This window comes from Malurus melanocephalus, unplaced genomic scaffold (assembly GCF_030028575.1).
Source record: "Malurus melanocephalus ecotype Western Australia unplaced genomic scaffold, MMel_1.1 scaffold_34, whole genome shotgun sequence".
Lineage (NCBI taxonomy): Eukaryota > Metazoa > Chordata > Aves > Passeriformes > Maluridae > Malurus > Malurus melanocephalus.
In genome coordinates this window covers 22,080-34,598 of record NW_026623266.1, presented here as the reverse complement: position 1 = coordinate 34,598, position 12,519 = coordinate 22,080, and the positions used below count along the sequence as shown (strand labels likewise).

The 12,519-nt window shown below is 39.5% G+C and overlaps 1 protein-coding gene across 1 annotated transcript in view; it reads left to right on the top strand.

Moving 5' to 3' along the window:
* The window catches only part of PRCP (prolylcarboxypeptidase), a 30,283-nt gene that overhangs the window by 13,840 nt on the left and 3,924 nt on the right, over positions 1-12,519 (top strand). Inside the window, exons 2-8 of the mRNA XM_057364033.1 lie at positions 2,081-2,221; positions 3,320-3,421; positions 3,749-3,930; positions 4,596-4,753; positions 5,356-5,528; positions 6,739-6,903; positions 8,052-8,239. Coding sequence (XP_057220016.1) covers positions 2,081-2,221; positions 3,320-3,421; positions 3,749-3,930; positions 4,596-4,753; positions 5,356-5,528; positions 6,739-6,903; positions 8,052-8,239 — 1,109 coding nt within the window. The remainder of the gene's footprint in view (positions 1-2,080; positions 2,222-3,319; positions 3,422-3,748; positions 3,931-4,595; positions 4,754-5,355; positions 5,529-6,738; positions 6,904-8,051; positions 8,240-12,519) is intronic.

Sequence of the window (12,519 nt, the reverse complement as noted above, 5' to 3'; positions counted from 1 at the left end):
TAGTTAAAAAAGTTGAATAGGTGTAGTCTTCTAGTTGGAGCTCTGGCTTCAGGTAGGAAAGATGTGGAATTAGGTTTTAAAACTAAACGTTTGGTTTTAGATGATTCCATACAGGGCAAACAGGACACATGGGCCTGTTTYTCCTATCTCAGGATTTCCTATCAGCAGATTAACTAGAAATTTTAGATGGAAAAAGGTACTTCTCTCCTTTACAAATAGACCTGGAATGAAAGATGGATTGGTTGCACTTTCTAATAGTGTTGTAATTTATTGAACTATTTGATTGTAAAAATGGTGATTTTTTTGATGTGCCTTAGCTGATCCTTYTCTTTCATTTTCTCAAGGTCTTATGACTGAAGACTTTTTCAGTTGCTAACCTTGTTCTGCCTTTCTGCATCTAACTACTCGTAATAGGTGAAACTAAAAGTAATGATAACTGTGCAAATCAAGAAGGCACAGGTGAGTTCAGTGTAAAACAAGCCCAACATGTGTTTGTYAGTACTTGAGTTCAGTGAAAGAGCCCTTAAATATGTACATAACATGGCCATGTACTTATGACTACGCAGTAAATGGCCTCCCTGCGGAAAACTGAAGTAGTACATAAATTAGTTTTATTTGGATCTGGAAGAAGTCACTGAAGYTCCTGATTAAAGGCAAAGACCTTGTCTCTGTCTGCGCCTTGCTCTCTGCTCCTCCTGCTACCGCTGTTGTAGCAATGAATTGCAGCACACACATCCTCCCACTTGAGTCCAAGAGTGAATAACCTTTGAGAGACTTCAGGAAAGACATTTTGCAGCAGATTATATATATCTGAAATAAGTCCCTGTGCTCTCTTTGACCCAAAGCAAATATAAGTACATGGAGCTGGATCCTGCAGATCAAGAGTTAGGCTTTTCTGAGTTGCTTAAAGGAATCCATCTGGCAGTTTTGTTACTGTGATAACAACAAGTGCATGAATTTGTGTGTGATCTGCTGCTTTTCAGCATTAATTTAGCAGTGTTCCCAAAATATTCAATGTCAAAGTTGGTTCCTGTAGCATCTGAGAGGTTTGGCAAGGTTTTGTGTGTAAAGGCAGATGGACGGGTGAGCAGAGATCCTCAAGCCAGCAGATGTCAGGCTGTTACCACCGGCAGGAACWATGAAAGGAAAAGGTGAATTGATGTGCTGATGAAAGTCAAAACAGGGAAGCTACAGGTCATCTTCAGCTGATGAATAAAATAGTGAAGAACTATGAAGACATGGTAATTAAGTAGTATAGATCTTCTGGAGTAATTCTGTGGTTTGGTTTGAATTTTTTATATTTCATAGTAAAAACCTCCATGGTTATTCCAGAATAACTTTATGGAGTTACTKGTAAAACAAGGGATGAGCTTTCCAGTGTGGATGAATGCTAGGAAAAGAGTCAAGGTGGATAGTGAATACAAARCAGTGTGAGTAAAAGCTGTAAGAAAATGACCTTAGGAATTGAATTTCTATTGAGGGAATAAATCTAACACTGTGGGGTTTGGATTAAGGGATATGATGTATAGTCCGGCAATATTTGTAAGGCAGTGGAAAGTAATCAAAACCCACAAGAATCTGTTTAAATTTAATTCTTATGCCAAAAGGACGAGAGAAACAAGAGGTGGGATTTTTGTTGGTTTTAGTTTTGTGGTTTTTTTACTTAGTTTTGTGGGGGTTTTTTTAGTTTTGTGGGTTTGTTGTTTTTTTTTGGTTTTTTTTAATAACAAGGCTCAAAACATCTTGGGATGACTCTTTTTACTTGTTGATACAGTTTTATTGCATGAGATACTTTGTGACCTSCCAGCAGATTTGTTTGACTTCCTAAATGTATTTAGAATGTCTGATGTTAAGTATGATACTACAAAAAGGACTTTTTTTTTTTCTTAATGGATGAAAATAGCATTTCTCCTTCAGTATATACACCTGTAATTTTGGTGCCTTTTTTCACAAAGCAGGAATAAAAAGGAATGTATTAGGAATATAAATTAATTTAATTTCTTTTTTTTTCTCTGCAAAGTGTCTATCAGCACTCTCATTTCTGGCTTTCTGAACATATTGCTGTTCCTTGTTCTTACAGATTGATCACTTTGGATTTGATGAAGATCGTACATTCAAGCAGCGGTATCTGGTTGCAGATCAGTACTGGAAGAAGGACAATGGACCAATACTATTTTACACAGGCAATGAAGGAGACATCACGTGGTTCTGCAACAATACGGTAGGTGGGAAACAGGTTCCTGAATTACAGTCCTACCTTCCACTAATGGCATGCTGAAAAAATGGGGAGGAACAAGAAAACACTCTCAGAAGGTCATTGAAAGATATGTTTGTCATTATTGTTACAAGAAAAAGAGGAAGCTGAACAAAAGCGCAGAAAAATGTTTAAGGGGGTTCAGGGTCCTATTTGAAGTCCAAACACACCAAAGGGATATACTTGTATTAAATTCCTGGAGCAGTGAAGAAAATTTATGTGGGAAACACCATAAATGCTTTGAGCTAAGAGTTTAGGATTTTGGACCAAATTAAACTTACCCTAGTACATTAGATTCCTCAAGTAAATTGGAGGTTTTCATGTTTGGATTATTTTTTCTCTGTTAAAAAAATATGAAGGCAGCTGGAAATCAAAGCTAGATAATTCTTGTTCTCTCTAATACCTGTGAAAGTCTTTGCTTCCCTGACTGATACAAATGCAGAATGGASTGTGTGGGTATTTTTCAGCCATTTYAMKACAAAGTCCATCGACATGACAGGAGGTGGYATGTGCTGAGCTCAAAGCCACCAAGGGCTGCTTACATGCTTTGGGCTGTCAATAGATGATCTCTGTCTGCCTATTTCCATAGCTGGTAGTAACCGTTATCAACAAGTAATAGTAAATTGTACTTATTTATTACTTGAAAATAACTGTATTGCAATGGTCTAGATTATTGCTTATTGCCAAACAAGTTTTGTGTTTTCTGTAGTGTGCTCCCAACTCAAATGCATACCTTTCTCCTATATYCTGTTTTATTTCCTGTGGATTAAGCTCATGCTATAGGAGTTCTGTATAGAATTGCCTGTGTGAAGTCACAAAACAAGGATACTGCAGCATTAAAATATACATACTGTCTTTGTATGTATCACCTTCTCTGTGTTGATATCTGGTTTTTGTGTTTTCTTACTTCAGTAATACTTTAAAACCAAATTGCTCTCTGTCTTTCTAGTGGCATTTTGATAGTGATATCTTTCTAATCAAAGAATTGGATTACACTAGACTGAAACTAGAGACTTTTGAAGAAGTTGAATCAATTTTTTTCAATGTCTGTTTTTCTTCAACCAGGGTTTTATGTGGGATGTGGCTGAAGAACTTGAGGCTATGTTGGTATTTGCTGAACATAGATATTATGGAGAATCTTTGCCCTTTGGGAATGAGTCTTTCAGTGTAAGTGTCATATTTTGTCTTCCTAATAAATGCATTCCATTCAAACATACTTATGCATATTTTGATTCTTGCCAGGGCAATTAGTGTTAACTTGAGTAAGATATAACTATTTTGTAACTGTCAATTCTAGGGTAAAAAAAAAGCCTAGAGATTTTTTCTTAGTGCATCATGGGACACCTGMAAGGAATACTTTATTTGTTCTCAGGCACAGATTTAGTCCTGTGATTTTAGCTGTAGACCTGATTTTCACTGTAACTGCTGTGGGGAATGGAAAAACTGCTGCTGGAAGTCACTCATGCTGTCTATAACCTGCCTTCTTTCTCTCAGGATTCCAAGCATCTAAATTACCTGACATCAGAACAAGCTCTGGCAGACTTTGCYGTACTTGTTGAGTACTTAAAGTCGAGCATTGCAGGAGCCAGGCACAGTCCAGTCATAGCTATAGGAGGATCTTATGGAGGAATGCTTGCAGCCTGGTTTAGGATGAAGTATCCCCATGTGGTGGTTGGGTGAGTGTGCTCATCCTGCTTAAACACAGCAGGCATTTGTCACTTTGGTTCTGTAAGTATTACAGCTCTGGGAGAAGTATAATAGTTCAAGCTGGCTTGAATTTTTTAGTACTGGRAGAAGGAATCAAGTTACTTTGAATTTGGGAAGAGGCACCTAAAAAAGGCAGCTGTAGGTCAGCAGGTACTGGATGGTGTATTTTGTCAGACTTATATGTTAGATTTGTGAAAACCGCATGTGAACACTGATTTGGCACCTAATTTTTTCAAGGATCTCCAGAATTCCTGATGACTTTAGACAGGTCTTTTATCTCTTCAATACCTTAGTTACCCTATGGGAAGCAAGCTAAAGAATCTATTTTTATGGATCGGGGCTCAGTTCATTTGAGTTCACACAATGGTTAGTGAGAAAGACCTAATTGATAGATAAGAATGAAAAACAATAAACTAATCAAATCTGAATTTCTACTTGTATTTGTTGATATTGTTGTATTCCACAGCATGCAGACTTGTGGAATAATTTTGCAACATTATGGTTAGTTCACCTAGAGTGCATTGTCCAAGCTGAATTCTAAATGCTGCTTAGACAGTGGCTGTGGGGAGGGCATTGACCACAGCATGGAAATTCACTTTGCAGGAGTTCAGGACCTTTCTATGTCCCTTTGCAGAGCTCTGGCAGCCTCCGCCCCAATCTGGCAGTTTAATGACTTGGTTCCATGTGGCACATTTTTCAGCATTGTGACCAATGATTTCAAAAAGAGTGGCACAGGCTGCTCAGAAAGCATCCGGAATTCCTGGAATGCTATTAACCACCTTTCTTCAACAGGTAAGACCTCACCAGTGCTTTTTGAAAGAATGGTAATGATCAGTATTGTGTTATGACTTTCATCTGTGTTATGTATTGGGTTTTTTGAAACTCTGCTCCTGGTTCTAAAAACTGCCAAATGAACTAGCACTACTTTTAAAGGCCTGTTTGGTTGTATCACAAACTTCTTTCAGGACTTGGTGGGATGCAGAATCAGGTCCAAACATCCCTAAGGTTAGATAAGAACAGGCTTCAGAACCTCAAGGCTTATATTCCTTCTGACAAAACAGGCAAGATAATCATTATTATAAAAAAAAAAAGTACTTTGCCAGCTGAGGCATTCAGGAGAAGAAAATTACTGTAATCATTATGAACTAAGTGGTGGAGACTCAGACTCAAAGGTCTTTTCCAACCTAAGTGATTCTGTGATTATACAACTATCTGAAAAGAGTTTGCAGTGAAGTGCTGACTAATTTGATATGCTGTGCTTGTTTGTATGTGGAATAGTTTCACTTAATTAGTTARGCTAAGTGAAAATATCTTTTAGTAGCAGCACAACTGACCTATGTGTTAATGGTACAATACACTAAATATTATTTTATCCATTTTTTTTTTTGTTAAAGATGCAGGTTTGCAGTGGCTTTCCAACACATTTCATCTGTGCAGCCCTTTRAAAAATCTTCAGGATGCTGCTGTATTGAAAAATTGGCTGAGTGAAACATGGGTAAACTTGGCTATGGTAGATTATCCTTATAAAGCTGACTTCTTGCAGCCTCTGCCAGCTTGGCCTATACAGGTATATCTACAATATCTTGTAGAATTTATCATTCRGTTTAACTAATTCTCTCCTTCTCTCCTAGCTTGCACCTTTTCATTATTTTCTTGATTCTSTAGAGCCAGTGTTACTGAGAGAACATGATCAAGAAAATAGCTAGTGCATGAGCTGGTTTGTTGCCTAACTGCCACTTGTAGGTCTAATATAGGTTATATCAAGTGCCCAGGAGAAGAAAAGTGCCAGGGATGTCCTGCAGAGCTGTTCCTGAGTAGCAGAAATGCTGCACAAACAGTACATAAAGTTAGAGTTTCTGATGTGATGCTTAGCTGACAGAGCTTGCAACTGAAGAAAAGGTTTTGAGCCTAAGTCCCTTTTGATGTGGGAAAACTAGTGAGAGAGAAAATCTGGAACTTCATATATGTATTCCTTGAAGGGTCTCTTGTCAAAGCAGAACCTCTTTTTACCTTTGCAAGCTTTTGCTTTTGCAGTTCTGTTTATCCACAGTGCCCTCTCCAAGTTTTCTTCTTATTTCCTTTAAGTATTTTTATTTTTTAAAACTCGGTCTGAATTTCCCTGCAGGAGTTTTGGTTACTGTGTAAGGTAGGGGAGGCAAATAAGATTTAAGTATTTTAGGCAGTAGTTAATTATAAAACAAAACCTTTCTTTTGTGTAGAGCTGCCTGATGGAGGAGAGAGGAACATTCATCTGTCCTATGTGGTTGTCTGCAAATGAGTAGCTGAATATATATATATATATATATGTATAAATACACACATATATGTATATGTATGTTGTTTAATCTGTTCTCTGTGGTGAGCTGCCTATGTCAAACTGCAAGGACCCTCCGTCTATATTGRGGCTCCTATACCTGGAGCTTCTCTGTTATATATCTCTATGTGTTGTTTTTAATTACAGAGGAAATAAATACTATTTGTTAATTACAATCTATTTTAAAGTATGGGAAATTGATTGAAAAATTCAGTGAAGGAAACATTAAGGTGGTCCTATCATTATTTTTCTGAAAAAAAATCAAGAAATATAAAGTTTCAGGTTTCATAGTAGCATGCACCAAACACATGTAATACTGCTTTTTGTGATAATCAGGATGTATAATTTCAYAGACACTTTCTGGAAGTGATCTGACTGTACTTGGAAAAGAAAGTAGTATCCTACCAGGTATCATGTATTAATATTTAATTCCTATAGATTTAGACTTTTCTCCTCATTGCAGGAAGTCTGCAAGTTCTTGAAGGATCCCAGTCTCTCTGACAAAGCGTTGCTGCAGAATGTTTTCCGGGCAGTGAATTTATATTACAATTATACAGGAGAAGCCTCATGCTTAGACGTGTCACAGACTGCAACAAAGAGCCTGGGTGAAATGGGTTGGTACTACCAGGTATATTCACACTAATCTTTAYAAATTGCAAGTCAGTGAGGGTTTTTTGAGCTAGAGCTGATGAGAATTGACATTTAGCTGTCAATATATTGTGCCAGATGTATTGATGTACTAATGACAGATGTAGTCACCAGCCAAGTATGATTGTAGTGGGGAAGGCAGGGTAGAAAAGACAAGGTTGTGTCTTCATAATCTAGCTAATGTTTGAATTTCAGCTCTTCATATAGAGTGGAAAATTATATACAGCAGTCAATAGTAAATTATTTACAGCAGTCAGCTGTATGAGGTTTAACAAGGCTAAGTGGCAGGTCCTACACGGGGGTCACAACAACCCAGAAAGTGCTACAAGCTGAGGACAGAGTAACTGGAAAGCTGCCCAGTGAAAAAGGACCTGGAGGTGCTTGTTGACAGCAGCTGAACATGATCCAGTGTGTGCTCAGGTGGCCAGGAAGGCTAATGTCACTTGGCCTGGATCAGCAATGGTGTGGCCAGCAGGACCAGGACAGTAACTGTGCCCATGAACTCAGCACTGGTGAGGCCACACCTCAAATCCTGCATTCAGTTATGGGCCCCTTGCTGCAAGAAGGACATTGAGGGGCTGGAGAGAGTCCAGAGAAGGGCAATGGAGCTGGGGAAGGGTCTGGAGCACCAGTCTGATGAGGAGCAGCTGAGGGAGCTGGGGGTGTTTAGTCTGGGGAAAAAGAGGAGGCTGAGGAAAGACCTTAATGCTCTCTATAGCTCCCTGAAAGGAGACTGTAGGGAGGTGGGTTTCTGTCGTAACAAGCTTTCTTAAGTAACAAGCAATAGAATGAGAAGAAATGGCCTCAAGCTGTACCAGGGAAGGTTCAGATTGAATATTAGGAAAAATATCAAGCACTAATCAGGCTGCTAAGGGAAATAGTGGAGTCCCCATCCTTGGAGTTTTTAAAAGCACTATTCACTTCATACACRGTTTAGTGGTGGACTTGGCAGTTTTAGGTTTATGATTGGACTTGATGTTAAAAGATCTTTTCCTAGCTAAATGATTATAATGGTTTGGTAGTAATTACTGATCAATGCTGCTTGAACTTCATTTTTTTAAATASTGCAGTAACAGCTATTGGATGTTCTCCTGGGAATACTTCTTGTTGACCTGCCCTTTCTTTCAGACTTGCACTGAGATGGTGATGCCCCTGTGCACAGATGGTGTACATGACATGTTTGAGCCTCAGAAATGGGACTTTGATGCACTTTCAGAAGAGTGTCAMAGGATGTGGGGAGTGAGGCCTCGCMTCTCTTGGATTCTTTCTATGTATGGAGGAAAAAACATCAATTCACACAGCAACATCATCTTTAGGTGAGTCTTGTTTCAGCTGTGATGTRGAGTCTTCCAGCAGATTGGGTTGTCAGTACAGAGAATCTGCCCCAAGTACCAAAGGGATCTGTCTCCATCATTCCAGCTGAATAAATGATGGGCATGCTTTGTGTTATTCTYGAGAGTAAAATGGTCAGTCTGCAGTGGCCAAAGAAGCCAACTGTTCTGTTGTTTGGTGCCTGTGATTCTAAAAGAAGAATCTGAGCTGGGATTCCACCAAAAAAAAAAGAATCTGGGCTGGGATTCTGCCAAACATCATCTCTTTTCCATGTGGATTCCTTCTTGTCTTGTGCCCAAAATCCAGGTTTTCCATGTTGGTAAATTCCTAGTTTTTTGAACCCAAAGCACTGTCGCTTACACATAAAAGGAAACACTACATGAGCTCTAGTTACAACACAGAATCTTGGTCACCAAAATTGCTCTGAGGGATAGTCTTGTGAAAGGACTGGCACTACATTCCTTTTTCCCTTTGATACAGAAAAGAGAGGGAAGTAACTTTGGGAGTTTTTCTATTGCTGCCAACAGCCCTTTTCTTTTAGTGGCATTTAGGCAAGTTTCAACAAACTTGTGTAAGGTCCAAAATACAAAGATGTTTCTATTTTRGTAAGGAATACTGGTAATACAAATAAAGTTTGTCTGAATTGCCTTTGTGTGTGGACAAGAAGTGAAAGAAATGTTACAGTATAGCACAAAAAACTAGTGCATGCTGCTTGCTTTCTATTCAGCCTTCACTTTCCTGATTTTTGAGATTAAACTGTCTTTAAAGAGAGGCTCATGTAGTTGTTGTTCTGCTGTGAGATGATCCAGGTGAGTGCTGTGTGTCTATCAGGTTCTTTTGTGGGAGGGAGGTGTTCCATGCCCGCATTGAATTCTCAGGAGTCCTGAATTGCTGTACCCATTGCCCACTGTGGGAAGTTCCTGGATAGATATTCTTCTGTGCTCTGGTTAAAATTKTGCAAGGACTTTTCATAAAAACCCTGCGACTTCTACAAACCAAGCTTGAATCAGTCTTTTGGATGTGGTAGATAGGTGTGCATTTTAAAAGTAGAAAGTTCTTACTTGAATTGGTGATTATTTTCTGGATTGCAGCTTTTAGTGTCGGTCTGTTGCTTTCCTCTTGTTTGCCTCTTGCTGTTTCTATCCCAGCAGGACATCTACTCTGGGGTGAGAAATTCCGCTCTTTTTTGGAAAACTTTTTAATAAAAAAAAAATTGTTGGTTTAACTTAGTTTCTGCAGAGTATTGCTTATTTCCAAGGCTGCACAGCTCTGTACAGTAGAAATCTGCTTTGTAAGCGATAGACAAGCAAACAAATCTAAATAAGTGTTTAAGAATTTATGCCAGCTGAAGGAGGTGGAAGTGAGAAAAGCCTGAAAGCAACCAAATGAATGTTAAAGTRGTGCTGTACACACAAAGCTTTTGGATCTCAAGCTGGGATGTTTCTCTTCAAACAAATACATTGTCAACACTGTACATTTTATATAAGAGCCTTTTATCCTCAAACACTGTAGTGTGCTTTACAAAAAACATCCCARTGTTTACCAGGGGATGTGGCTCCCTGTGGGGTGAAAAGGACTATGCTTCAAGTGACAGGCAACTTGCACAACAGTGTAGTGCAGGAAGGAAAAAGTATTCCATTTAGAGAGAACCACTGTAGGGTGGATTTATCCAGACACAGTGGGATTTGGCCAGGATGCTTAAACTGGTGCTGCTGCTTCTCCCTTAGTGAGCAGTACATCTGCACAGTCTCACTGTGTTGTTTGTACTGAGTGGTAATAATGCAGGGAATTCCATTGCCCCTCTGGTACCTTCCTGGAGTTATGCAGTGTGTGAGTTGTTCCTTAGGCTGTGAGCAGGTGGTACTTGTCTGTCCTRGGCAGCACATCTTTATTTAAACAAGTTTGAGGAAATTGGGGATTTCAGAGCACTGTTTCCCCTTTCACTTCCATCAGTTTTCACTCCTTTTGCTGGAACATGCTGTGCACTTGGTGTGGAAGTGCGGCACAGTGGTGGGAAGTGACATTTTAACACTGTTCATGCATGTGGTGGCACAAAGCTCATTGCAATTGTAGCATCTCATCATCASTGTGCTATGGTAGTCAAAATCAGCCCAGATTATATCAGACAGTGTGAAATTTGGTGTGCACAGTCTAAAAATGGATATTTTTCAATCTCAGTGAATCWTAACTGGGTTGTAGGCTTCAAAGTCAGGGCACCTGCGTATCCAGTTCTGCACTGGCAGGGGAGAGGCAGAAAGTGAAGGCTCTGTTTTAAGAGATTCTGGTGCTCTGTGCAGAMGGGAGAATTGTGAGCACACTAAAAAGGGAATGGTGGCAGAGAAGGCACAACAATGCGTGGCTGAAGAGCAAAAGGTGAGAGAAAAATGTTACTAACAGGAAACATGACTATGGTGGAGAGTGGTCATGTTACAAAAGGATGCACAGACAGTGCTGGTGAGATTGTGTAAAACTTGCTGGCAAGGCTGAGGAGACTGAAGAGAATATAGGAAAGAGAAATGTGTGCTGTGGGATAGGCAGAACCCTATGTATGATGTTAAGGGAGTATATGAATTGAAAACTGGACTAGCATGCTGATTTTTGCATTAGTTTGTTTCTGAAGTCCTGCTTGCCTGGCCACTGCTAGAAAGAAATGGCTGACTTTTGTTCTTTCTCTTCCTTTGCTTCTTTGGTTTATACTGGGAAATTCCTGTCCTGTGAGATGGGCAACGGGGTACTTACATGCATGCTTAGTTTCAACACATAAATAACTCATTCCAATTGGAGTCTTCTTAATCTGCAAAAACTGTTAAGATTTATGATTTTGTGGTTAGTCCCCCATCCCCCCTCCCTTCAGCAAGTTTCACTTCCCAAACTGCGTCAGTGTCCCTGGTGCCATCCTTTGGCAGGAGACACAGAGGACACAGCCAGAAGCTCACRGAAAAGCCTGTGGCTTGCTTAGTTTCCACATGACTAGGACCAAAAGATCCAAGTTCATGTGCATCATGGGTCTCTCAGCAACTCATCCCCCCGTTGCCAAGGTGCTCTGCTGATTCAGGTGACCTTTTAAATCCAATGCTTTTGGCTTATTGGGCAGCTTTCTATGCTTTTTTTTGTGGATACAAAATGTTTCTCTTGTCCTAAGTAATATTTAGAATCACTGAAAGTAAAGAACTACAGAGACTCAAGATACTTCGTTGGTTTTTTTCTGTCAGTGGTGAAACAAGTTAAATATTACTTCAGACCCCATCAGGTWTTTTACTCTTGGTTATTTCTAAAAAAGCTCTTTTTTAATTTGTTATTTTTCTGTTATTTTCTGGCGCTACCATTGTGGTATTTTTCTAGTTGCATATCTCCCAATGTCCAAGTGTGTTTTAACATCTTAGATCCTTCTAGAAATTTACCTTCCCATACCATAGCCCATCTCTGACATTYCCTTTTGTGGGCAGGTCCAGTGTTTTAAATGAGGAACAGATCTGAGTTAGTGTAATTCCAYGAGTACATGGATGTTGTTTTCTTTGTGCAGAAAGATGGGCTGTGTGTGGGTAGAGCATTGCAGTACAGGAAAATAGCRTGTAGGAGGGGTTATTGGGTCAAGTCCAAAGCTAGAAATGAGAGATGGAAAGCTCTCTCCCCAGCTGAGCCATTGGCTTCCTCCATGGACTCTTATTTGGAGCCATATATATAGTGCAAGAAATTCTTTTCRTTGATTTGGGGTGAGGGAGGAAGGGGAGTAAATAGCATTAAATTGTTCTGTCACAGAGGATGAATAATTTTAGACAGTTTTTTAAGAGATAAAATCTTCGTTTTCATATGGTTGCTCTTAAAGTCAGCAGACTAACAAACCCTCTGAGCATTTCTTTGCAAAACCAAGTTGGCATTCAGATGAGATAGCAAAAGGTAGAACTTTCTGAAAATTCTGCTCCAAATCAGTGAGTGATTTGTTTATAGCAGACTACGAAGAAGAAAAGTGAAGTGCTTTGATTTGGGGATTTGGACATGTTTTGGTAGAGGGAAACCTGAAAATTCTATGACAATTACAGGTGGCAGCAGATTTCTCTTCAGAGGCTTTTGCACTGTTYTAGGTTATTATCTGAATTAGCAGATGATTAATGAGAAGTGTTGCCTTGCTTAAGCTGCTGATAGCTCCATACCTCTGKCAAGAAGGTGCCTCTTAGCAGAGGGGTGGGCACAAGACATTGAGACAGGGCAGRGGTCTGTTTCTGTTGCTGCATATGCAAAACCAGTAGAAATGTTGATGTGACCT